We start from the raw sequence: 27,142 nt of genomic DNA on the forward strand, positions 1-27,142 counted from the left end.
AGACTCTTAAAGTTTTATTATGACATAAACAATATGTAAGCACGCTGCATAGCCTATGTATGGTACTGTGGTTGAAAAAATAAATAAATTGGTAACTACAGGTTTAATGCATTACGATGCTATATGACCTCCTTATAAAACATCTTATCTCATAATAATCCTGACTAAAGTACAACCATTGAGTCAGTAAAACTATTATAATAAGACATAAGGGCTCATACATGCTTATATCAAGTATTAAAGTATACTTGTCAGCTTACATTAAATGTCATTAATATTATATTTTGGGGGCGGTTTGAATATACAATGTCACTAAGTGCAAAACTTGAGGTTAACAGAACAAAATACATCATTCAGGAGTGAAGCAGAGAGGATGAGTGCTCACAAAGCAGGGTTTAGGGGTCAGAGGGATATCTCACACAGCACATTTTAAGCAGGGAGTCAAGCTGCCTAATCAGAACCTCAAAGCCTCTTCTGTGGTTGTAGAATGATTAGAAAACTAAGATCTATTGTTCAGCTAGGTCCTGTCCAGGGCGTTTACATGTGGCTTGCTGTCGCAGTAAGCCACACCTAACACCCTGGACCAAAGCTATTGTTCTCCCCTCTGCTGACAGAGCTAGCTGGAGTGAGGAGGTCCATGGTCTGATTGGACCACAGTGATGATTCATGCCATGTTAAAGGTCTGCAGGTTTGTTGCTGGTTGACTGACAGTGAAACCAGTGTCAGTGATACAGTAGGGACAGAAATGATTGGCACCCTTGATAAAGATTACAATTACAATTCAAATACTGAGCTATATTGTATAATCAAAAAAAGGGAAATGATATATAATAATTAGGTGGGTGCTTATATGTGTCATATTTCACACATGTACAAATGTAATAATAATATATATGTTTTTATCTAAAAAAGATATGGGTCAAAAGCATTGACACCTGTTTTCAACACCTTACCCTGCGAGTATTAAGGCATTGAGACTTTTTCTAAAATGTTTTATCTGATTGGAGGCTACATGGGGAGGGATCTTAGGCCATTCCTCCATACATAATCTTTCCAGATCCTGCATATCATTCATCTTCTCTTATGGACTGCTCCCTTCAATTCAAACCACAGGTTATCAATGAGATTTAAATCTGGAGACTGAGATGGCCATTGCAAAATGTTGATTTTGTGGTCAATTAACCATTTTGTTAATCTCATAAAGCCTTTTAGAAAAAGGCTCAGTGCCATTATCCTCGCAAGGTGAGGTATTGAAAACAGGGGTATCCCAAGCATCGTCTGGAGTGGTGTAAAGCTCACCGCCATTGGACTCAGTGGAAACGTTCTCTGGAGTGATGAATCACACTTCGCCATCTGGCAGTCCAACTGGTGAATCTAGGTTTGGCGGATGACAGGAGAACACTACCTGCCCCAATGCATAGTGCCAACTGTAACGTTTGGTAGAGGAGGAATAATGGTCTGGGGCTGTTTTTCCATAGTTCAGGCTAGTACCAGTGAAAGGAAATCTTAACGCTACAGCATAAAATGACACTAGACGATTCTGTGCTTCCAACTTGGTGGCAACAGTTTGGGGAAGGCCCTTTCCTGTTTCAGCATGACAATGTCCCCGTGCACAAAGCAACGTCCATGCAGAATGGTTTGTTGAGATCGGTGTGGAAGAACTTGACTGGCCTGCACAGAGCCCTGACCTCAAACCCCATCGAACACATTTGGGATGAATTGGAACGCCGCCTGCTAGCCAGGCCTAATCGCCCAACATCAGTGCTCGACCTCACTAATGCCCGTGGCTGAATGGAAGCAAGTCCCCGCAGAAATGTTCCAACATCTCGTGGAAAGCCTTCCCAGAAAAGTGGAGGCTGTTATAACAGCAAAGGGGGGAACCAACTCAACTCCATATTAACGCACATGATTTGGAAATGAGATGTTCGACGAGCAAAATTGGCCCTAACCACAGTTTAAAGAGGTTGGTTGGCACACACCAAAGGGGGGGGGGGTGATTTACACACACACACTCATAGAAAGAAAACAACCCTGTGCCTTTTCTCCCCTCATACATACCTTCCTCTAAGATAAGTACTTGGAGGAAAAATGTCTTGTCAGTTCCATTAAAGATATATCATGTTATTTTCTACAATAATTTTTATACTTAGCTTTTACATGATACAAATAAATCAAAAAATTTAATTATCTATAGTCAGTCAGTTCATCTAGAGAGGAGTGAGATTATCAGAACATCACATTGCACTGGAATTATGGGTGGAGTACTTTTTATGGTAACACTTTACTTAAGAGCGACATGCAGCCTTCATATGCATGACGTAAAGAGTTGTAATGCCCTTTATAAAATGCTTTTCTAAGCCTTAAGCAGCACCTAAGTAAAGTGCTACCTTTTTGGTAGTCAAGTACGTACTGATACGTACTGGTATACAACCTTCTGGAGACATGCACCAAACACACAGGAGAGGAATCATCATCCTGCATGATCTGTCATTGTAAATGTATTATAGGACATGTCAAGTCTAAGGCCAAGTAAAAAGAAATGACCTGAAAATAACGTATATAAAAGTTATGATCCAGACATGATCAAACAGGATCTGATTCTTTAGAAACACACATGTTAAATGCAGTCTGCCCCAGCGGCTCAAACCCAGATCCTTCAGTGTGGTTTTAGGAAAATGGAAAACCAGTCTTCACTATGGTTCTCCCATAGAGTTGGGTAGAGGGCTCACTTGGATAGTATTCAATGTTGCTGCCCATGTGGTCACAGGACGAGAAATTTCAGAGATAGAAATGCACTAGAGAGCTCATCTCCAATGGGTTCTCCAGTCCTCTTCATGTCAGCTGGGACAGGTTTGGTTCTTCACGGAGCACTTCTCTGTCACACCCTTGACACACACACACCCAGAGGCAGACGCCATCTGTCCGAGGAGGTGACTTAACGGTTTTGTGAGGCTCAGACACAAGGAATTCTGGGAGAGAGCAGTGGCTGCATGTCCTTTTTCATGTTGCTTTCATTACATTTTAGTAACTTATAAATAACGCTCTGTGTATGTATAAAGACTTTATAGCCCTCTCTGTGTGTTTATAAAGACTTTATAGCCCTCTCTGTGTGTTTATAAAGACTTTATAGCCCTCTCTGTGTGTTTATAAAGACTTTATAGCCCTCTCTGTGTGTTTATAAAGACTTTATAGCCCTCTCTGTGTGTTTATAAAGACTTTATAGCCCTCTCTGTGTGTTTATAAAGACTTTATAGCCCTCTCTGTGTGTTTATAAAGACTTTATAGCCCTCTCTGTGTGTTTATAAAGACTTTATAGCCCTCTCTGTGTGTTTATAAAGACTTTATAGCCCTCTCTGTGTGTTTATAAAGACTTTATAGCCCTCTCTGTGTATGTATAAAGACTTTATAGCCCTCTCTGTGTGTTTATAAAGCCTTTAAAACTCTGTGGTTATTCAATATTTATATCTCTGTGTTTTTACTGACTTACTTGCCTTACTCCTTTCAGCTCCTAATAAAGCAAAGGGCCTCATTGGTGCATCTCCACGGAATTCATGTGTTGTTATGAAGCCTCTATACCGGTCTCTGTGTTTATAAAGCCTTTGTTATTGCTGTGGCTGCTCAAAGGCCACACCCAGTTTGTCGTAGATCTCCTTTAGCAGCAGCAGAGCAGTGTCCTCAGACTCCCTACACACACAGGAGAGACAAAAGAGTGACTTACTTGTGTGTATGTACTGACATGAATAGTGCATTTGGAAAGTATTCAGACCCCTTCCCCTTTTACACATTTTGTTACGTTACAGCCTTATTCTACAATTGATTAAATGAATAAAACATCTCATCAATCTACACACAATACCCAATAATGACAATTATAATATTTTCAAATGAATTAAAAAATATTTTATTTACATTAGTATTCAGACCGTTTGCTATGAGACTCGAAATTGAGCTCAGGTGCATCCTGTTTCGATTGATCATCCTTGAGATGTTTCTACATCTTGATTGGAAGACACCTGTGGTCAATTCAATTGTTTGGACATGATTTGGAAAGGTACACTTGTCTATATAAAGGTCCCACTGTTGACAGTGAATGTCAGAGCAAAAACCAAGCCATGAGGTCAAAGGAATTGTCCGTAGAGCTCCGAGACAGGATTGGGTTGAGGCCCAGATCTGGGGAAGGGTACCAAACTATTTCTGCAGCATTGAAGGTCCCCAAGAACACAGTGGCCTCCATTATTCCTTCTAGAGCTGGCTGCCAGGCCAAACTGAGCAATCGGGGGAGAAGGGCCTTGGTCAGGAAGGTGATAACCATCTCTGCAGCACTCCACCAATCAGACCTTTATGGTAGTGGCCAGACGGAAGCCACTCGTCAGTAAAAAAAAGGCACATGACAGCCCGCTTGGAGTTTGCCAAAATGCATCTAAAGACTCTCAGACAATGAGAAACAAGATTCTCTGGTGAAACCAAGACTGAACTCTTTGGCCTGAATGCCAAGCATCACGTCTGTAGGAAACCTGGCACCATCCCTACGGTGAAGCATGGTGGTGGCAGCATCATGCTGTTGGGATATTTTTCAGCGGCAGGGACTGGGACACTAGTCAGGATCGAAGGAAAGATGAACGGTGCAAAGTACAGAGAGATCCTTGATGAAAACCTGCTCCAGAGTGCTCAGGACCTCAGACTGGATCGAAGGTTCACCTTCCAGCAGGACAATGACCCTAAGCACACGCCCAATACAATGCAGGAGTGGCCCAGTCAGAGCCCAGACTTGAACCCGATCTAACATCTCTGGAGAGACCTGAAAACAGCTGTGCAGCGACACTCCCCACCCAACCTGACAGAGCTTGAGAGGATCTGCAGAGAAGAATCGGAGAAACTCCCCAAATACAGGTGTGCCAAGCTTGTAGCGTCACACCCAAAGAAGCCAAAGGTGCTTCAACATAGTACTGAGTAAAGGGTCAGAATATTTATGTATTTTTAATAAATTAGCAAAAATTTCAATAAACTTTTTTTGCTTTGTCATTATGAGGTATTGTGCGTAGATTGATAAGGGACAAAATATATATACATTTTAGAATAAGGCTGTTACGTAACAAAATGTGGAACCAAATCAGTCAGGTTTCAAGACTAGTCATTCAACTGAGACTGCTCTTCTCTGTATCACGGAGGCGCTCCGCACTGCTAAAGCTAACTCTCTCTCCTCTGCTCTCATCCTTCTAGACCTATTGGCTGCCTTCGATACTGTGAACCATCAGATCCTCCTCTCCACCCTCTCCGAGTTGGGCATCTCCGGCGCGGCCCACGCTTGGATTGCGTCCTACCTGACAGGTCGCTCCTACCAGGTGGCGTGGCGAGAATCTGTCTCCTCACCACGCGCTCTCACCACTGGTGTCCCCCAGGGCTCTGTTCTAGGCCCTCTCCTATTCTCGCTATACACCAAGTCACTTGGCTCTGTCATAACCTCACATGGTCTCTCCTATCATTGCTATGCAGACGACACACAATTAATCTTCTCCTTTCCCCCTTCTGATGACCAGGTGGCGAATCGCATCTCTGCATGTCTGGCAGACATATCAGTGTGGATGACGGATCACCACCTCAAGCTGAACCTCGGCAAGACGGAGCTGCTCTTCCTCCCGGGGAAGGACTGCCCGTTCCATGATCTCGCCATCACGGTTGACAACTCCATTGTGTCCTCCTCCCAGAGCGCTAAGAACCTTGGCGTGATCCTGGACAACACCCTGTCGTTCTCAACTAACATCAAGGCGGTGGCCCGTTCCTGTAGGTTCATGCTCTACAACATCCGCAGAGTACGACCCTGCCTCACACAGGAAGCGGCGCAGGTCCTAATCCAGGCACTTGTCATCTCCCGTCTGGATTACTGCAACTCGCTGTTGGCTGGGCTCCCTGCCTGTGCCATTAAACCCCTACAACTCATCCAGAACGCCGCAGCCCGTCTGGTGTTCAACCTTCCCAAGTTCTCTCACGTCACCCCGCTCCTCCGCTCTCTCCACTGGCTTCCAGTTGAAGCTCGCATCCGCTACAAGACCATGGTGCTTGCCTACGGAGCTGTGAGGGGAACGGCACCTCAGTACCTCCAGGCTCTGATCAGGCCCTACACCCAAACAAGGGCACTGCGTTCATCCACCTCTGGCCTGCTCGCCTCCCTACCACTGAGGAAGTACAGTTCCCGCGCAGCCCAGTCAAAACTGTTCGCTGCTCTGGCCCCCCAATGGTGGAACAAACTCCCTCACGACGCCAGGACAGCGGAGTCAATCACCACCTTCCGGAGACACCTGAAACCCCACCTCTTTCAGGAATACCTAGGATAGGATAAAGTAATCCTTCTCACCCCCCCCCTTAAAAGATTTAGATGCACTATTGTAAAGTGGCTGTTCCACTGGATGTCTTAAGGTTAACGCACCAATTTGTAAGTCGCTCTGGATAAGAGCGTCTGCTAAATGACTTAAATGTAAATGTAATGTCAAGGGGTCATTGGCGTCAGCTAATGGGGATCCTAATAAATCCCAAAAATCTAAAGGTATTAGCATTACACACACACAAGGACACGCACACACACACACACACACACACACACACACACACACACAGGTACTGACCAGTAGCAGAGGTGGGACTGGATGGCAAACAGATATTCGTTGAAACTCTCAATGGGCGCCTCCTGCAGTACATAGTCTATCCTCCGCCCTCCATTCAGCATCCCCACTTTCACCTGACGCCCCTTGTCCTCCGCCGACCCTGGAGACTCCACCTCTTCATGCACACCTGCAGGGTCAGAGATGGACCAATCACACAGAGGCAGACGGACTCCTATATCCAGTCCAGAAACAACTCCTAGCCCTTACTTGCCATTTGCAGATATGAAAGGACTGGAAAATAAAATCCTAAATGATGCCGGCTCCACCTAGACTTCTAATTAATAGGATTAGTGAAGTTTCTGCCATTTTGCACATACAAATCTGCAGATGATGAAGCTTCCTGGGAATGACAAGTGTTTATGGGCCAGGTAAGTGACTCCTGTTTGAAGGAAAGATATCGAAGGGGAGGGGAGATTGCTAGAAATTGTGGAGAGAAAGTTAGCGAGTGGAGTGAGAGTTCAGTGGGCGAGGGAGTTAGAGAGTTGAGTGTGCATAGGGAGTGAATGAGTAGAGTTTGTGAGAGGAGTTAGTGAGTGGGGTTAAAGAAAAATAAAGCTGAGCTTCAGGAAGCAGCAGCCACAAGTCAGGCAGTCTATCAAGGCACTGGGAGAGGCCATGTGCATGGGGGAGGGGCCAGGTGCATGGGGGAGGGGCCAGGTGCATGGGGGAGGGGACAGGTGCATGGGGGAAGGGGCTCAGAGATAACAGGGCAACAGGTGAGATATGCTAAGAAGAGAGTGTTTAAAAGGCTTGATATGCTGAGAGAAGAGGGAGGATAATAACACACTACTGAAGAGCGTGAGCTGTGAGACACTGCATCAACAGAACACATCCAAGGTAAGATGGATACTTTCCTGAAGACAGTTAATGCTATTGATTTAACCACACTATGTCTAGTTTCATTATCTAGTTTTAAAATTAGTCCCTAGATATCACTGAAATATTATTGTAACTAGTCTGTCAGAAAATACTGCTTTAGCTAGTAGTAGACTTAAAATAAATGCTTTGAGGCCCATATCAGGCTTCAATTTCCAGGTAGCTAAGGGACTCTATGCCTAGAGGACAATTTCAACTCTAAATATTAGGCTATTTCATCCAAGTTCAAGACAAAATATGAGGCCAAATATCAGGCCATTGTTGCTACAAAAAGTTATATTACCATATCTGTGAGTGCACACAGGCGGCTATGTCTCTCTCTCTGACAGAGGGGGGCGCTGTAAGGAGTATTCTCTGTGTACAGAGTTCTGGGCTGCAGCTGACAGTCAGACCACCCATACAGTAGATCATTCTGGCCTCCATATCTCCTGGCTTCTTACCTTGGAAGTAATGTAAGTGAAGGGCTTTGGGCCACTCCAGAATTTTAGTCCACAAATCAGCCTTACTCTTTTCCCTCACAGCAGCGCAGGCTGCTGCAGGGGCTAGGGTCAGGGGTTAGGGGTCAGGGTAAAGGAAAGAACACCAGAACAGCAGAGAGGAGAGGAAAGGGAACATGCAGGAGGAGACAAGGTTAGACATGTCAGCAAAAACACTCTCACACGCTTCAAACATGCTGAGGACTGGAAGTTAACAGTTATGTTAAAAGCCTTAAAACTTGGGGTATTAGCCTACGCAGAGCAGTAATGCACTGACTCTGTGTGTGTGCATATGTGTTACTCTCTGTCTCCTGCAGAGATCTCTCTGCTGTAGTTTCTCCATCCTCCACAGGGGGCAGTGCAGCGACAGGCATTCGGACCAGAGACTGCCAGGCAGTACGAAACGAGCCGAGAACGTTATTCTTCAGATCAGTACTCATCCGCGTCAGACTCTCTTTCAACTCTAGAGAACACACACGTGCACACACACTCCAAATGTTATTATATTTCATGTCATAAGGCTTTTCAACACCACAACACATTACAGACACAAAGATGAATTCTTTAACAGACGTATTGATAGAAAAATAGGTTGATATCCGTACCCAGGTGCATCCTCTTGCGGCCCTTGTGATGTGGGATCAGCATGGGCTCTAGGTCTGACTCAGACACAATCATGGGCTCGATCCGATAGGCCACAGGGTCAAACTTTAGAGGGAGAGAGAACAAGCCATGTCCCAATAAATCGGATGTGTGCACGTGTGTGGGTGTTATATTATACAAATCTCAGGCAGGCAGGAATGGTGTGTATGTGTGTGCTTACAGGGTGGTATATGTTATAGAAGTTCTTGCAGGTGGGAAAGGTGTAGTTTGGGTCGATGCGTTTGAGTCCACGGACGGTCAGGAACATTCCGATGGGAGAACCGAACGCAAAGAAGGTCTGAGGATGGAATGCCAGCTGGGGGTAGTTAATGGACACCTGGAGAGAAGACAGGGAGGGAGGGAAAGTGAGCGAGAGAGAGAGTTGGGGGGGTTTATAAATCACGTGTATATTCAGCCCAGAGAAAACCAAGACAATAGGCTTGAACAGCCCAATAGAAATCGATCCCATGCAAAATGTCAACATTAAGTGATAATACATGGGTCAATACAGTGAAAAATAACGACCCAATAACATTCACACACACATACATACATACATTCAACATGGGTGCAAAATGTTCATGCATCACAACAAGCCAGCAAACATTGATGGCAACACAAGGTCTGGGTACCCTCACAGCAGCTAGCAGGAAACCATGGAGATGAGGACTCACACAGGCATGAACAGTGGAGGTGTTCATGTACATACAGTATGTATCCTGGTAACAGTGAGCGTCCTATATGGAAGGAAGGGTGGAGGTGGAATGAGAGATTGGTCTGACTCATATGAGGACAGTATAATAGATCTTTGAGAGGGCCTGACAGACTAGATGACTGGTCACATTGGTGTTGAGGTTAGGGGCGGGGCTGGAGTTCTTTCTAAGGATACATTCTAATGCTTTCTATGAGGATAGGAGCATAAGAGGAAATGAAAGAGGAAAGAGAAGAGAACTAGTGTTGGGAAGCACAACCAACAGCATGTCCTGTATAGAGAGACAGTGTGACAGACCTGTCCCTTGGCTATGCCCCCGTTGGTCTGTCCAGGCAGGCAGAGGGAGACAAGCAGGAGGGCTAGTTAGACGTCACAGTCACTTTTACTACTACAACTACTACTACTGCTGCTACGACTGCTGCTACAACTACTACCGCTGCTGCTACTATTACTACTACTACTGCTGATGCTACTACTACCGCTGCTGCCACTGCTACTATTACTGCTGCTGCTGCTGCTACTACTACAACTGCTGCTACTACTACCGCTGCTGCTACTACTACTACTGCTGCTACTACTACCGCTGCTGCTACTGCTACAGCTGCTGCTACAACCACTACAACTACAGCTGCTGCTACAACTACTACAACTACAGCTGCTGCTACAACTACTACAACTACAGCTGCTTCTACAACTACTACAAATACTACTGCTGATACCAAAACTACTATTACAACTACTACTGCTGATACCACTACAACTACTACTACTGCTACAACTACTACTGCTGATACCACTACAACTACTACTGCTGCTACAACGACTACTACAACTACCACTGCTGCAACTACTGCTGCTACAACAACTACTGATGCTGCTGCTACAACTACTACAACAACTACTGCTGCTGCAACTACTGCTGCTACTGCTGCTACAGCTACTACAACTATTGCTGCTGCTACAACTACTACTGCTACAACTACTACTGCTTCTGCTACTACTGCTACAACTACTACTGCTTCTGCTACTACTGCTTCTGCTACAACTACTACTGCTGCTGCTACAACTACTACTGCTGCTACAACTACTGCAACTACTACTACAACTACTGCTGCTACAACTACTGCTGCAACTACTGCTGCTACAACTACTGCAACTACTGCTGCTGCAACAACTACTGCTGCAACTACTGCTGCTGCAACTACTGCTGCTACAACTACTACTACTGCAACTACTGCTGCTACAGCTACTAGAACTACTACTGCTGCTACTACAACTACTACTCCTACAACTACTACTGCTGCTACATCTACTACAACTACTACTGCTGATACCACAACTACTACTACAGCTACTGCTGCTACAGCTACTATAACTACTGCTGCTGCTACAACTACTACTGCTACAACTGCTTCTGCAACAACTACTACTAATGCTACAACTACTACAACTACTACTGCTGCTGCTACAACTACTGCTGCTACAACTACTACTACAACTACTGCTGCTGCAACTACTACTACTGCTGCTACAACTACTGCTGCAACTACTGCTGCTGCTACAACTACTGCTGCAACTACTGCTGCTGCTACAACTACTGCTGCAACTACTGCTGCTGCTACAACTACTGCTGCAACTACTGCTGCTGCTACAACTACTACTACTGCTGCTACAACTACTGCTGCTGCTACAACTACTGCTGCAACTACTGCTGCTGCTGCAACTACTACTACTGCTGCTACAACTACTGCTGCAACTACTGCTGCTGCTACAACTACTGCTGCAACTACTGCTGCTGCTACAACTACTGCTGCAACTACTGCTGCTGCTACAACTACTGCTGCAACTACTGCTGCTGCTACAACTACTGCTGCTGCTACAACTACTGCTGCTGCTACAACTACTACTGCTGCTGCAACTGCTGCTGCAACTACTGCTGCAACTACTGCTGCTACAACTACTACTACTGCAACTACTGCTGCTACAACTACTACAACTGCTGCTACAACTACTACTGCTGCTGCAACTACTGCTGCAACTACTGCTAATGCAACTACTGCTGCTAGAACTACAACTACTGCTTCAACTACTGCTGCTACAACTACAACTACTGATGTAACTACTGCTGCTGCAACTACTGCTGCTACAACTACTACTACTGCAACTACTGCTGCTACAACTACTACAACTGCTGCTACAACTACTACAACTACTAGTGCTGATACCACAACTACAACTACTACTGCTGATACCAATACAACTACTACTACAACTACTACTGCTGATACCACTAGAACTACTACTACAACTACTACTGCTGATACCACTACAACTACTACTGCTGCTACAACTACTACTACTGCAACTACAACTACTGCTGCTGCAACTACTGCTGCTACAGCTACTGCTGCTACAGCTACTACAACTACTACTGCTGCTGCTACTACTACTACTACTGCTACAACTACTGATGCTGCTGCTACAACTACTGTTGCTACAGCTACTACAACTACTACTGCTACAACTACTACAACAACTACTGAAACTACTGCTGCTACAGCTACTGCTGCTACAGCTACTACAACTACTGCTGCTGCTACAACTACTACTGCTACAACTACTACTGCTTCTGCTACTACTGCTACAACTACTACTGCTTCTGCTACAACTACTACTGCTGCTGCTACAACTACTACTGCTGCTACAACTACTGCAACTACTACTGCTACAACTACTGCTGCAACTACTGCTGCTGCAACTACTGCTGCTGCAACAACTGCTGCTGCAACTACTGCTGCTGCAACTACTGCTGCTACAACTACTACTACTGCTACTGCTGCTGCAACTACTGCTGCTGCTACAACTACTACTGCTACAACTACTACTGCTGCTACAACTACTACAACTACTACTGCTGATACCACAACTACTACTACAACTACTACTGCTGATACCACTAGAACTACTACTACAACTACTACTGCTGATACCACTACAACTACTACTACTGCTGCGACAGCTACTACAACTACTACTGCTGCTACAACTACTACAACTACTACTGCTGCTGCAACTACTGCTGCTACAGCTACTGCTGCTACAGCTACTACAACTACTGCTGCTGCTACAACTACTACTGCTACAACTACTACTGCTTCTGCTACTACTGCTACAACTACTACTGCTTCTGCTACAACTACTACTGCTACAACTACTACTGCTGCTACAACTACTGCAACTACTGCTAAAACTACTGCAACTACTACTACAACTACTGCTGCTACAACTACTGCTGCAACTACTGCTGCTACAACTACTGCTGCAACAACTACTGCTGCAACTACTACTGCTGCAACAACTACTGCTGCAACTACTACTGCTGCAACTACTGCTGCTGCAACTACTGCTGCTGCAACAACTGCTGCTACAACTACTGCTGCAACTACTGCTGCTGCAACAACTACTAATGCAACTACTGCTGCTGCAACTACTGCTGCTACAACTACTACTACTGCTGCTGCAACTACTGCTGCTGCTACAACTACTACTGCTACAACTACTACTGCTGCTACAACTACTACAACTACTACTGCTGATACCACAACTACTACTACAACTACTACTGCTGATACCACTAGAACTACTACTACAACTACTACTGCTGATACCACTACAACTACTACTACTGCTGCGACAGCTACTACAACTACTACTGCTGCTACAACTACTACTGCTGCTTCAACTACTGCTGCTACAGCTACTACAGCTACTACAACTACTGCTGCTGCTACAACGACTACTGCTACAACTACTACTGCTGCTGCTACAACTACTGCTGCTGAAACTACTACTACTGCTGCTACAACTACTACTGCTGCTTCAACTACTGCTGCTACAGCTACTGCTGCTACAGCTACTACAACTACTGCTGCTGCTACAACTACTACTGCTACAACTACTACTGCTTCTGCAACAACTACTACTACTGCTGCTACAACTACTACAACTACTACTGCTGCCGCTACAACTACTACTGCTGCTACAACTACTGCTGCTACAGCTACTACAACTACTACTGCTGCTACAACTACTGCTGCTACTGCTACAGCTGCTACTACTGCTGCTACTACTACTACTGCTACTACAGTCTACTGCTGCTGCTACTACTACTGCTACTATTACAACTACTGCGACGACTACTACTACGACAACAACTACTACTAAAGCGACTACTACTACGTCGATTACTACTACTACTACGGCGACTACTGCTGCTACGACTACTACGACTACTACTGCTGCTACTGCTGCTACGACTACTACTAGTGGTGTTACGACTATTACTAGTACTACTGCGACGACTGCTGCTGATCCGACGATGACTACTGCTGCAACGACGACTGCTGCTGCGATGACGACTGCTGCTGCGATGACGACTACTACTATGACTACAACTAATGCTGCTTCTACTACTGCGACGACGACACTACTACTACTACTACTACTACAGCTCACACCAATCAGTCAGGGCAGCAGAGGTGATGATACCTTGAGAGCAGTGTTTCAAGAGTAGAAAGTTAGTTGTCACTGAGTTAGTTGTCTCCGAGTTACCACTGATTTAGTTACCACTGAGCATGTTACTGCCAAATTATGACAGTTAGTTATCAATTAAGTCACCACAGAGTTAGTCACCACAGAGTTAGTTACCACAAAGTACCACTTGCACGCAACCCCAGGTAGGGGGTATGTGTCTTTGTGTGTGTGTGTTACCTGTCCAATGCCCACGTCGAAGTATTCGTAGTCAACGGCGCTGGTTATGGACTGGGCTCTGAGAAACTGCTGTCGGCGTGCTGACGCCTCTGAAGACTGGTTGCCAAAGCTAACCGTGGGAGAGGGGGAATCTTCGGAGGGGTCTGGAAGGGCCTGCAGCCCGGGGGCCAAAAGCACCGTTCCCTGCCGACCCTCCTACACACGCACACAAATATGTGACAGAAAGAACAATAAATGAGAATGTTAAATATCTGAATTTTGCAGCTGAGACTCCACTGCATGAAAGCGCGCGCACACACACATACAGTACTTTGTGACCTTATGAACCCTTACCTGTAGGAAGTGTCTCTTCCGTATGAAGCTGAGGATCTTCTTCCTCGGTCCCAGAGGGATTCCGAGCTCTGTCAGGTCAGTTTCGTCACACATAGCCTGAGGGAAGACTGGGAGATTAGCGCACGCAGACAGACAGGCAGGCAGGCACGCACTCACACAGTCTCACCAGTGAGTCAAGGTCTAGGTCCACGCTCTGTAGTGTAGCCAGGTGCTCCTGGAGGCCCATTCTGCATAGAGCCTGCTCCAACGCATCACAGGTCAGAGGGCAGGGGTCACGGTTACGACCCTACAGGCCAGACGAGGGGTGTTATCATGTTATAGAACATAAATATAATGGGATAGTCATTACATTCATACACTGTGATGTCTATAGCATTAACAAAGTGGCATCTAGACCTTACTTGCACTTTACAGCAGGATGTATATCACTAAGAGGCCTACAGTTCCCCCTAATATTGAGAAGACATGAGCTATGTAGTACATTTACCGCAACAGAACCGCACTGCTGTGAGATTATGTCACGAGAATTTTCAATCCCAATGATTATAACTAACAATTATTTAAGCTTTGACCAATCCCCAAGGTTTGTAAGACTCTGGGTTTTATAATAATTAGGCTAAGACTCAGCTTCAGCAAAAGGTCCGTAAAGTTTATTCAGAGAACGTTCTAAAGTCCAAAATGCAAAGACATGTCATTTAATAACTCCCATCCACCAACTACTAACATGCACACACACACAGACACACACAGTAGGTGGGCTGTATCTTTCCCCACAGTCCTACTTACATGCACACACAGACACACAAACAGTAGGTGGGCTGTATCTTTCCCAACATTCCACATTCCTCGTTTATCACTACCAAGCTGGCAGTTCCATGCCGTTCCCTCCCTCCCTAGATTAGAGGGACCTTGGAAGGAGCCTCTTTCCTGTTGTCCTTTGTTCTTTCAACTCTCACACCACTACATGGCAACACAATGGTCCAGTCACACATATTATGGAATTATGACTACTAACACATTTCATACAATTCTATGATTTCAGGGTGGAATCCTTTAGTCATTACTTTAAACATATAAATTCCCTTATCAGATTATAAAAGATCTCTGGTACCTGGAGTTTAGCTTGAGGTGTGTGTCAGGTATGTAATAATACTGAGTCTCTGTCATGGCAAAGACCTGGTTACCTCATCTCTGTCTGCCTCTCCTGATCCTGTCTTCTGATTGGTCAGCAGATCAAACAGGATCAGCGAGCCTGTAGGGGCATCCGAGGTCATTCAATAAAAGGTCACAGGTCAAGATAGGCCAATCCTGTATAAGATGTACGATTCCTACAGGTGGTGTTTCTAGACACTTGCATCATTTGAATGAATTCTAATTAGAATGGTTGTCAAATCATATTTTGAGGAGGACAGTTGACAAACTGTATCATACAAATGAAACCCTTGCCAACAACGTGTGTGGGTGTGTGTGTTTGGTCGCACCAATTTTTTTAATACAAAAATGTATTTTAAATTAGTAGGCCCTTGTGATCTTACAGCAAAGAAAAGAGACTTCAAATAAAGTGCAAAATGTATTTTCTGCAGATTTCTTAGTGCCATGTTTTATTTTCTGCTAAATCCTTTGGAGGGCAGAATTTGAAGAAAAAAAGACGATACTAGACGCCAAAATGATATCACTGCAACAAAAAAAGAAAGCGGGGAGAAAGACTGATTTCCCAAAATTCTGGGGGGGGTTTCGCTCCCAAAATAACTATGTTTTATAGAAAAACAACTAAATTGGAGGTTCTAAGTCCACAACAATGCTTAAAAGCACATCAAGGGACAATTTGAGGTCTGTGAAAAAGCTGAGGAATGTATATATTTTTTGTGTAGACAACATTACCTTCAGATATGCACCAGCCAGACAGTTGGCTAGCGGTGTTTCTGCAGCACACATGCGATGGGAGTTTTCAAAACAAATGGCCACTTAATTGATAAAAATAATCATGATTCTGCCAAGTAGGCATAGGCTACTTTGTAGTTACCCTTTAATTGCCTTTCTATCAACCCGAAAAAAAGTTTAGGCTATCATTAGCGTCGCCATTACGGCTACACAAAGTGGTAGACATTTACAGTATATAGGCCCTACAGGCACCACACGCAGCGGTGCTCGACATTCAGGTAAATCTGCCAGTGGCACACCAGGCCAGTGCCAACTGAAAGTTACTGGCCCAAATGAAAAAATCTATACTGGCCAGGGTCAGTATGATGCGTGCATCATTTTAATAGCAGGGGATTTTATCTTTCATTTGCGTGGTGAGCAAGTAGCCTATACAGGGTTCATAAATACATTGGCAGGTCAAATTCAATTACTTTTTCAAGCACTTAATTATCATTTTCAAGGGCCTACATTTGATATTGAACTGTTTTAACTGTTTTCACACATTTTATTACGTTACAGCTTTATTGTCAAATTGATTGAATGCATTTTTCTTATTGAATGCATTTTTCTTTTTCTTAAACCTTATTCATACTCTTTGCTATGAGTTTCGAAATTTAGCTCAGGTCCATCCTGTTTCCATTGATCTTCCTTGAGATGTTTCTACAACTTGATTGGAGTCCACCTGTGGTAAATTCAATTGATTGGACATGATTTGGAAAGGCACACACCTGTCTATGTAAGGTCCTACAGTTGACAGTGCATATCAGAGCAAAAACCAAGCAATGAGGTTGAAGGAATTGTTCGTAGAGCTCCGAGACAGAATTGTCAAGGCACAGATCTGGAGAAGGGTACCAAAACATTTCTGCAGTATTGAAGGTCCCCAAAAATACATTGGCCCCATCATTCTTAAATGGAAGAAGTTTGGAACCACCAAGACTCTTCCTAGAGTTGGCCGCTTGGCCAAACTGAGCAAATCGAGGGGGGAGATGGGCCTTGATCATCCAGACAGAGCTCCAGAGTTCCTCTTTGGATATGGGAGAACCTTCCAAAAGGACAACCATCTCTGCAGCACTCCACCAACTCCTCTGTAAAATGCACGACAGCCTGCTTGACGTTTTCAAAGAGGCACCTAAAGGACTCTAACCATGAGAAACAAGGTTCTTATGTCTGATGAAACAAAGATTCTGAATGAACCTGAATGCCAAGCGTCACATTTGGAGGAAACCTGGCCCCATCCCTACGCTGAAGCATGGTGGTGGCAGCATCATGCTGTGGGATATTTTTCAGCAGCAGGGACTGGGACACTAGTCAGGGAAAGATTGAGAGAAAGATGAACAGAGCAAAGTACAGAGAGATCCTTGATGAAAACCTGCTCCAGAGCTCTCAGGACAGACTGGGGCGAAGGCTCACCTTCCAACAGGACAATGACCCTAAGTACACAGCCAAGACAATGCAGGAGTGGCTTTGGGATAAGTCTCTGAATGTCCTTGAGTGGCCCAGCCAGAGCCCAGACTTGAACCCAATCTAACATCTCTGGAGAGAAGTGAAAATAGCTGTGCAGTGACGCTCCCGATCCAACCTGACAGAGCTTGAAAGTCATTATGGGGTATTGTGTGTAAATTGATGAGGGGAAAATTCAATGTAATACATTTTAGAATAAGGCTCTAATGTAACAAAATTTGGAAAAAGTGAAGGGGTCTGAATACTTTCCGAAGGCACTGTACTTAGTTTTTACAGATGATTTTACATTCTAAAACGTCAGAATAATGTGGGCATTGCCTGACTAAATAGACATGCTCCCGACACAAACACAACTAATGGAGTCTGTCCATGTGGTATCTAGTCAGTCTTGCTATTTGAGATGTTGAAGAGATATTGAGGGGTTACTGTATCATGTTTTAAAACGTAAAAGAGACGAAGAACCGGGTTCTGTTTGTAATGGAACACTTTGTATGGACAACTATGTTGAAGGCAACATTCGATGTCATCTTGCTCATAATAACCGCACATGGTTTTACGGCAACACACTAGCACAACACCCTTCAATAGAAACGTCGGGAAACAAACGAAAGCAGCTAACGTTACATCTCTCATAAAAACTGACCAGAAATGAAATCATGGAATAATTATATTGGAGCAGTAGAACTTTTAAATCGGCGACTAACTTCAATGACTTTTCAAGGACCAAAGAGCCTAGACTAGAGAAATGTCTGATTTTCAAGGTAGGCAATCTCATTATGAGTGAATTGTGCATGCAAATATTCAACCAAGACTGAACCTTATAAATACCTGGCTTGCATAGCCATTTTTGCCTTAGCATTTATTGGTAGATACTGTATCATAACTTGGAAAATCTTTCGTACCCTTTCCGCTGGCGATCTTTCCTCCACACAACAACCAGCTGTTTCAGGCTGCGTGCTCTCTCTGCCCGACAGACTATCTATAGCAGGTGTGAGCAACTTAAAATGGGGTTGGGGCCACCAAAAAATCTGAACTCCTCACGAAGGGACGCAGTTAATTTCCTGCAATTCGGCACATTTTGCCATGGAGCATAGAATTTTTTTGGGCAGTTTTATAGCAGGTTTGCAGCAATTCTGCACATTTTGCCATGGGGCTGACAGAAGATTTAGCAATTGTACAACTCATTTAATGTAATTGTATTAATTTTGCCATGGGGCAGAGAGAATAATAAGCAGTTGTACAGATAATTTCCAGCAATTCTACACATTTGGCCATAGGATGTAGGTGCAAATGTTTGCAGTTTTTAATATGATAACTGATGATCAATGGGCCCCACCCCGGTCGGTAATTCGACCATGCTTACTACAAGTTTAAACAGATGGCCGCTAGACTAATTTACCAATCCAAAAACGGTTTGCTGACATGGGCTAATTTAGTGACTGCTGATGCACAACCAAATTGCACCTTCCGTATTTTATTATTCAAACTTTCAATAGTAAGCTGAGACCACGACTGAGTTCATCAATTTAAAAAAAATAACCTAATAATACTTTTTTAAAGTATAATGTTATATTGGACAATTTAGCCACTACAATATATACAGTACCAGTCAAAAGTGTGGACACACTTTTTCTTTATTTTTACTATTTTCTACATTGTAGAATAATAGTGAAGACATAAACTATGAAATAACACATATGGAATTATGTGGTAACCAGAAAAGTGTTAAACAAATCAAAATATATTTTATATTTGAGATTCTTCAAAGTAGCCACCCTTTTCCTTGATGACAGCTTTGCACACTTTTGGCATTCTCTCAACCAACTTCACCTGGAATGCTTTTCCAACAGTTTTGAAGGAGTTCTCACATATGCTGAGAACTTGTTGGCTGCTTTTCCTTCACTTTGCGGTCCAACTCAGCCCAAACCATCTCAATTGGGTTGAGATAGGGTGATTGTGGAGCCCAGGTCATCTGATGCAGCACTCCATAACTCTCCTTCATGATCAAATAGCCCTTACACAGCCTGGAGGTGAGTCGGGTCATTGTCCTGTTGAAAAACAAATGATAGTCCCACTACGCCCAAACCAGATGGGATGGCATATTGCCTCAGAATGCTGTGGTAGCCATGCTGGTTAAGTGTGCCTTGAATTCTAAATAAATCACTGACAGTGTCACCAGAAAAGCACCCCCACACCATCACACCTCCTCCTCCATGCTTCACGGTGGGAACCACACATGTGGAGATCATCCGTTCACCTACTCTGCATCTCACAAAGACATTGCGGTTGGAACAAAAAATCTCAAAATTTGACTCATCAGACCAAAGGACAGATTTCCACCGGTCTAATGTCCATTGCTCGCGTTTCTTGGCCCAAGCAAGTCTCTTCTTCTTATTGGTGTCCTTTAGTAGTGGTTTCTTTGCAGAAATTAACCATGAAGGCCTGATTCAGGCAGTCTCCTCTGAACAGTTGATGTTGAGCTGTCTGTTACTTGAACTCTGTGACGTATTTATTTGGGCTGCAATTTCTGAAGCTGGTAATTTTAATGAACTTATCCTTTGCACCCAACTCTGGGTCTTCCTTTCCTGTGGCGGTCCTCACGAGAGCCAGATTCATCATAGCGCTTGATTGTTTTTGTGACCAGCACTTGAAGAAACTTTCAAAAGTTGTTGAAATGTTCAGAAACAGGATGCACCTGAGCTCAATTTCGAGTCTCATAGCAAAGGGCCTGAATACTTATTTAATTAAGGTATCCGCTTTTATATTTTATAAATTATGGGGTATTGTGTTTAGATTGAGGAGGACATTTTTTTTGTTTAATCCATTTTTGAATAAGGCTGTAACGTAACAAAATGTGGAAAAAGGGAGGGCGTCTGAATATTTTCCGAATGCATTTTGTGTGTGTGTATATATTTATTTATTTGATAAAAATAAAAAAAATGGTATGCCTACAAAAGAGGGGCCAAGGGTCGCATGCAGCCTGTGGGCCGCCAAATGCCCATCCCTGATCTATAGGCTGTGTGTGTGCAGTGTGCATGTGATAAATACAATAGACTAGGTTAAAAATAGCAATATTACAATCATTTTTACACTGGCCCAAGCAGCCCCTCACAGGGATGATCTACTGGCCCGAGGGGGTTTCCAAAACCTCCCCTTCATATCGAGTCCTGACTGAGACACACACACACACACACACACACACACACACACACCTGTACCGTTGCTGCCTCTTCAGAAAGTTGGTTTATTTTTGGTCAATTGCACATTACTGTTTAAATAAATCATGATGATAAAGCAAATTATAATGTGACCAGGTTAAACAATTTCACTGGCACCCTTGCAAAGAAAAAATGTGTGTTGCACTCCCAAGTCAAATGGTCGCAAATGCTGTTTTGATCACACTATCGAACCCTGGTGTGTGTGCATGGCTGTGTGCGTGTGTCTCACCCAGGCTGTGTCCAACCACAGACACTGCTCCAGTGAATTCTGGGTGTCTGTGTTTGAACAGTGAGTGGAGCTTGTTAACCTCGGAGGCCACAGTGTCCACTATGGTCTGGCAGTAGGTAGGACTGTTGTAGAAGAACAGGTCGAGCAGAGTGTCATTGGTGAAATGTCTCAGACGACTGATACTGGGGAGAGTGATCCTCTGAATGTCCCTGAGAGATAGGGGAAAGAGAGAATGGGAAGAGAGGGAAGAGAGAAAGAGAAGGGGGGAGAAAGGGAGGTTGGGGAGAGAGCAGGGTGAGGCGGAAAGAGAGAAGGGGATGAGAGGGAGGGAGGGGTGAGGGGGAGAGAGAAAAGGGGAATCGAGGGGACAGAGAGAAGGGGATAAGAGGGGACAGAGGGGGTGAGAAGGGGAGGATAGGGAGAGAGATGGTTAAAGAGGGGGTTAAGAGGAGGAGAGAGAGGAGGGGTGAGGGGGAGTGAGATGAGATGAGATAAGGAGAGTGGAGAGAGGAGGTCGGTAGACAAGAGATAAAAAGATTAGTAAAAAATGCAGTACTAGATACTGATTGACTAGACTGAGGATGCTTGTGTGCGTGTGTGTGTGTGTGTGTGTGTGTGTGTGTGTGTGTATATTCTTACTCGTCTACTCCAGTGGCATCTCCGTGTAGTGCGCTGTGCCAGTTGACAGGTAGGAACTCCACTCTGCCCACCCTGCCCTCCTCCTGGCCTCTCCTGTAATGGCTCCCCAGTAGGGATAGGGACGCACTCCTGAAGTCATTCACTATACAAAGAGAGAGAGAGACCGTTAATACACACATACACACACAGAAAGGCAGTTCACACACACACACACGCACACAGAGACCATTAACACACAGAGATAGTTGACACACACACACACACAGAGACCGTTAACACACGCATACACACACAGCCACAAACACAGTCAAACAGATGCATTGATACACACACACACACACACACACAGTCAAACAGGCACACACACACACTCACCACACTGTATGATAGATCTGAAGCGGATGTCACAGGCGGGGCCGATGCCGTGAACCATGAATACCAGGTGATCTATTGTCTCTGGTTCACCTGGATAACACACACAGACAGGCCTTCAGTAGAGCAGGACGCATGTCTCTCACACACACGGAGATTAGAAACTCGCACACACACACACCTAAAAAGGTGTTTAGTAATGTAGGACAGATATACTGAAAGTAATCCATTATCCTAAATGGTTTTGAGACTGACCAGAGGTCAAACAGTAAATATATCTCTCACACACATATATATACACACACACACACACACCGTCAGGTATCTCTGTTGTGATGTTGTCGACACCCCTCTTGACAGTACGTGGGCGAGTCTGCTCCGAGGGAGAGGAGACCCACTCGTCCTGCAACGTGATTGGCTGGTACTGCATGATCAGCTGACCATGGAAGGGGGGTTAGAGGTGGAGAGAAGAAGAGAGAGAGTAAATACAGGTTGAGGAGATACTAAAAACATGACACCCCATAACTAATGCATCCAAACTTAGCATAGCATGAGTCAGTCCCATTGGTGTAGTACAGACATGAGGAGCGGTCAGCATTCTTACTTTAGGGTTGTGCAGGATGACTGTCTCTCCTGAAGGAAAATCCAGCTTCCTCTTCCACTCATCTAGAGTCACTGCTATCATATAGGCCTCCTGACAGACAGACAGACGGACGGACGGACGGACAGACGGGGGGATTACACAACTTAGTAGTGCTGTAATAATATTGTAGTTATGTACTATTGTTGTTGTAATGGTGTATTAGTGTTGTAATGTTGATTATGTTGTAGAAATGTTGTACCAATGGTGTAATAATGGGGGTACTGATGTTGACATGATGCTGTAATAACATTGTAGTGATGTTACAGCACTGCCAGGGTAACGTTAGAGTGTCGTACCTCCAGGTTGGTGCTGAACTCCTCCGGGTAGGGCATGTATCTGGTATCTTTATCTCCTTTATAGAACCAGGTGCAGCGTCGCACCTCTGACGGGCCCTGCTCCCAGTACACCGCATACCTCTGCCGCTCCCGAACACGCACGTCATACCTCTCCCCTTCTACTGCCACCACCACCTCCTCCTCTCCTACTAAACACACACAACATACACAACACATACAACATACACACACAAATATTCTCAATGAACACAGATGAAACTGATACAGAGACCGTGTGAGTATGTGAGTGTGTGTAGCCTATTCCTCTCATTTCTGCCAGCCGCAGGGACTGACCCAGTGGGCAGTAGACCAGAGAGGGCTGTTATGGTGATATCTGACAGTTGTTCAACACACACTCTCTCTACCTCTCTCTCGCTACGTCTACCTCTTTCTGCTGCTCTCCTTCTCTCCCACTCACCGGTAGACAAGGCATGTTCCAGTCTCTCAGAGTCCTCTCTGCTGAAAGGGAGCCACACATCCTTGGAGTCGACACGGCGACAGTAGAACCAATGGGGTTGCACGGGCTGGTACAGGGGCGGGGCTGGCTCCATGTCAACCAACTCGAAGGAGGAAGTGGAGGAAGGGGAGGTCTCCTCCACCACTCCTGACACCTGCAGGGGTGAAATCATCAACATGACATCATCATACTGATACCTGGGGTGTAATGGTGCTTTCAAGACAACTCAGAAACTCGGAACCTCCAAGTGAAAATGTGCATACCTTTCCGAGTTGCCTTGAATGCAGCATGAACGCGACTAGAATTCTGTATTTACACATGCACATACAGTAAGAATCAACACTGGATAAACAAATAGTATAAATAACCGTCTGTGTGTGTGTATAAATATAAATAACACTAAGCTCTGTGAAACACAGCAGCTACAGTAGCACCCACCTGATCATTTAGTGATCATTCACCTTCACTGGGAAAGTCTACTTTAAGACCCCTATAACCAGGAGGTCTCTGTAGAGATCCATAGTTTCTATTCTAGGGAGGTAGTATCGTCACAACCCCTGACGTAGTTCGACCTACCTTCCCCTCCAGCACAGTCTCTCCACAATCACACCATTCTACAGTTACATCCAGGAGCTTCAATAATTAAACAGCAGCCAAGCAGGGCTTCGGTTGTTCCTTTTTCCTGTAGCTCCCACTGATCACTGATCCTCAGGAGACGAGCAGAGACGAGACCAGGACAGAGCACAGCGTAACGGACCTCTCTCGGGCTAAACAAACCCTGCTTTATTCTCTCTACTGCAGCAAGCATCTCCTCTCTCCTTTGCCTTTCCTCTGTTCCGCTCTTCTTTCCTCTCCACTCTTCCCCTCTATTTTCCAATTTTCTCCTCTACTCACAGCTAACATGGGCCCGGGCTCGGCCCCAGTGTGTGAAAGAACAGCACAAAGGCTGGATCTCTCTGTACCTCTGGAAGGGAGATTGACATCCTCACATCACGTGCTGTGCTAGAATTCTGTACGCAAAAGGAGATTCTGCGACAGTATTTTCCACAGCCAAACCTTTAAACTCTGGGTTGCGAAATAAAATCTCTGATTTGTGCTGTTAAATCTTCCGTTGCCTGGGCAATAGATTTTACACAAAAGATTTTACACAACTTCACCATGACATTGTTCTTCTAAAACAGATTACGTAATGTGGCTTCAGGAATGAACCAGGAATGTTTATGGAAGGTTCTTCCTGTTAGCTGCCCAAACAGGAAGTCTCCTTCGCCTCGCAACTGAGTTTTTAACCAAACTAATAAATGACCTGTACCCGCTCACACTATTTGGCTTTTGCCAATCATGACAATGCTTCTGAATAGACCAACACTATAAAAGTGTCAACTGTATGACTACCTCTCCCTTCCTAACCTCTGTTGTGTGTTGGCAGTTGGCACAGGCCCTAAGGTAACTGCAGGACATATCATTCTTATTGTAACATTAGCTCTGTGGGGCAAGAGAATGTAACAGTTGACTTTGAGCAAGGGGACCAGAGCACACACACACTAGAGCAGGGGGACTAGCGGAGGGGCATAGTTGTAAGAGGCTGGGGAGGGGCCTAGCAGTGACTGACATTAGTCAAGTGTTCACTGACAAGACAAGCTGCCTTATAGGGCCTCTGCTATAGAAGTGTTATGGGAGGAGTAAATACCACCAGTACACGCTGTATTCCCATTGCCTATAGTGTGATAACATTACTGTTCACTTGTGACATTTGGGGATTTTTTGGGCCTTTCAGAATCTGTTTTACATCAGCCAGGTCTGATGTATTTGTGGTTATAGACTATCAGGGGATTTCTACTGGGTTATTGGAGAGTGACAGGGAAGCCTGTTAACAATGGACATTGCCCCCATATTGAACTAAATGTAAGTGATTAATTAAATATAATAACAGAATATTCACATACAGGTTTCGCTTTCCTTGATCATTCATTTCAAAAGTTTGTCCTGAAAATCAACTGCTTCAACAAATATTGAATATGCAGTATATAACGACATGTTTGATGTTTTATTTACAATATGTATATGTGCATAGACTACACCTAACATGGAATAGAAGAGGCATTTGAATTTCATTGAATTTAACTGAATTCAATTCTATTTCCTTAAATTCAAATTAAATTCTATTTCCTTTTAATTCAAATTGCAATTCTATATTCTGTTTACTACATCAATTAAAATGTAATTAAAATTTGATAATTAAATTGGAATTCATGAAGCATTCTCAATTCAAACCTGAATTGAGCCCAACCCTGACACACACTTTACTGATCATGCCGTCACAGAACTGTACACAGTTGCACAGTACACAGTTACACAGTACACAAACTCACCTGCTCCACAGGCGTGTTCCCATCCAGAAGTGTGTGCGCAGGTGGGATCCTGTCCAGAGGTGTATGTGCAGGTCTGTCTGACAGGTCCTGAACAGTGATGGTGGGGGCAGGCTGTGAGTGCCCCCCCTCTGTCCCCAGGCCCTCTGACATCACCCTTACCCCACAGCCCTACAGAGAGAGAGAGTTGGGCACTGAGGCACACTGAGGAACTACTGTAGCTAACTGAGGACCTGAAAGACAAATAATAACAACAAAACCATCATGTTAGCTCATCTGTGGGCACTTTGTTTTATTTGACCTTTATTTATTTAGCACTAGCTAGAGATACACAAGAAAGTAACGGAACCCATGCATGGTATCTATTTCGGATTAGATCCGCAATAGTCCAAATGGTGACGGAATAGTGCTGGTTCTTTATTATTTGCTGGTTCTTTACTATTATGGCAGCGCGTTAACGTTATAGGTTTCTCTTGTAGGACGGAAAGAGAAGAGCTGTCAGGAGTACAGGTCAAATTATTGGCTTGTACTAGAGGCTCATGACGGTGATGGCGAGATAGCTAACTAGCTAACATTAATGAATAAAGACCATCTGGCATACGCCAGTCAGCCACCAATCTGGGATAGCTTGCTTAGCCTGGCTGCATGTTTAGCTAATATCGCTTGATTAGATGTTTTTGATTATTAGCTAACTATTACCTACAAGAACACTACACTCCTAGTTAGCCAGCTATAACGGATTCTCCTCAGTTAATGTAGCGCCAGTAGTAGCTAACTAGCCAGGACGGAGAAGGCAGTCAGAAAACAACATTAACTGACCTGCTGCTGCTGGACTAGGTGGTCGGGCAGCCGGTCGGGGGACTCACATAGCTCTTCTACTGTTATTACATTACAGACGTAACAACTCCACCAAGCACGGTTGCCAAATCAATAAAACTATGTAGAAACAGTTGAAACAATCAAAAGCTAGCTAGCTATCAAACTACCTAATGTGTGCGGTCATCTCTCGGTTGTGTAGTTGTAGAGAGCCTGTC

General features: G+C 44.5%; 1 protein-coding gene across 4 annotated transcripts; it reads right to left on the reverse strand.

Annotated features, from left to right (window-relative positions):
* Position 1: 1 nt before the first annotated feature.
* LOC115140145 (phospholipase DDHD2) lies at positions 2-27,142 on the reverse strand. 4 transcript variants are annotated; one of them, XM_065026697.1, is made up of 19 exons: positions 26,928-27,142; positions 26,112-26,279; positions 23,704-23,896; positions 23,247-23,434; positions 22,912-23,001; positions 22,623-22,743; positions 22,311-22,400; positions 21,936-22,077; positions 21,297-21,505; positions 15,653-15,720; positions 14,635-14,754; positions 14,469-14,564; positions 14,136-14,330; positions 9,663-9,689; positions 8,835-8,990; positions 8,617-8,719; positions 8,289-8,474; positions 6,621-6,786; positions 2-3,684 (listed from the first exon to the last, which is right to left on the reverse strand). In XM_065026697.1, exons 2-19 carry the CDS (start codon positions 26,259-26,261, stop codon positions 3,603-3,605), a joined length of 2,382 nt encoding a protein of 793 aa, XP_064882769.1. In that variant the 5' UTR covers positions 26,262-26,279; positions 26,928-27,142; the 3' UTR covers positions 2-3,602. The 4 variants fall into 4 exon arrangements, with proteins under 4 accessions (XP_064882769.1, XP_029534154.1, XP_029534153.1 ...); XM_029678294.2 differs by having other exon boundaries at positions 8,313-8,474; positions 26,112-26,341; XM_029678293.2 differs by having other exon boundaries at positions 26,112-26,341.

The sequence above is a fragment of the Oncorhynchus nerka genome, linkage group LG13 (assembly GCF_034236695.1).
Source record: "Oncorhynchus nerka isolate Pitt River linkage group LG13, Oner_Uvic_2.0, whole genome shotgun sequence".
Classification (NCBI taxonomy): domain Eukaryota; kingdom Metazoa; phylum Chordata; class Actinopteri; order Salmoniformes; family Salmonidae; genus Oncorhynchus; species Oncorhynchus nerka.

What these genes read in the sequence shown, in the direction of transcription:
- LOC115140145 (XM_065026697.1), bottom strand. Translation starts at nt 26,261, where the DNA reads ATGTCAGAGGGCCTGGGGACAGAGGGGGGGCACTCACAGCCTGCCCCC. An exon ending in GGAACATGCCTTGTCTACCG is followed by an intron (nt 23,435 to 23,703) that starts GTGAGTGGGAGA and finishes GTGTGTGTTTAG; the next exon opens with TAGGAGAGGAGGAGGTGGTG. An exon ending in TCGACGTGGGCATTGGACAG is followed by an intron (nt 9,690 to 14,135) that starts GTAACACACACA and finishes CTGCCTGGACAG; the next exon opens with ACCAACGGGGGCATAGCCAA.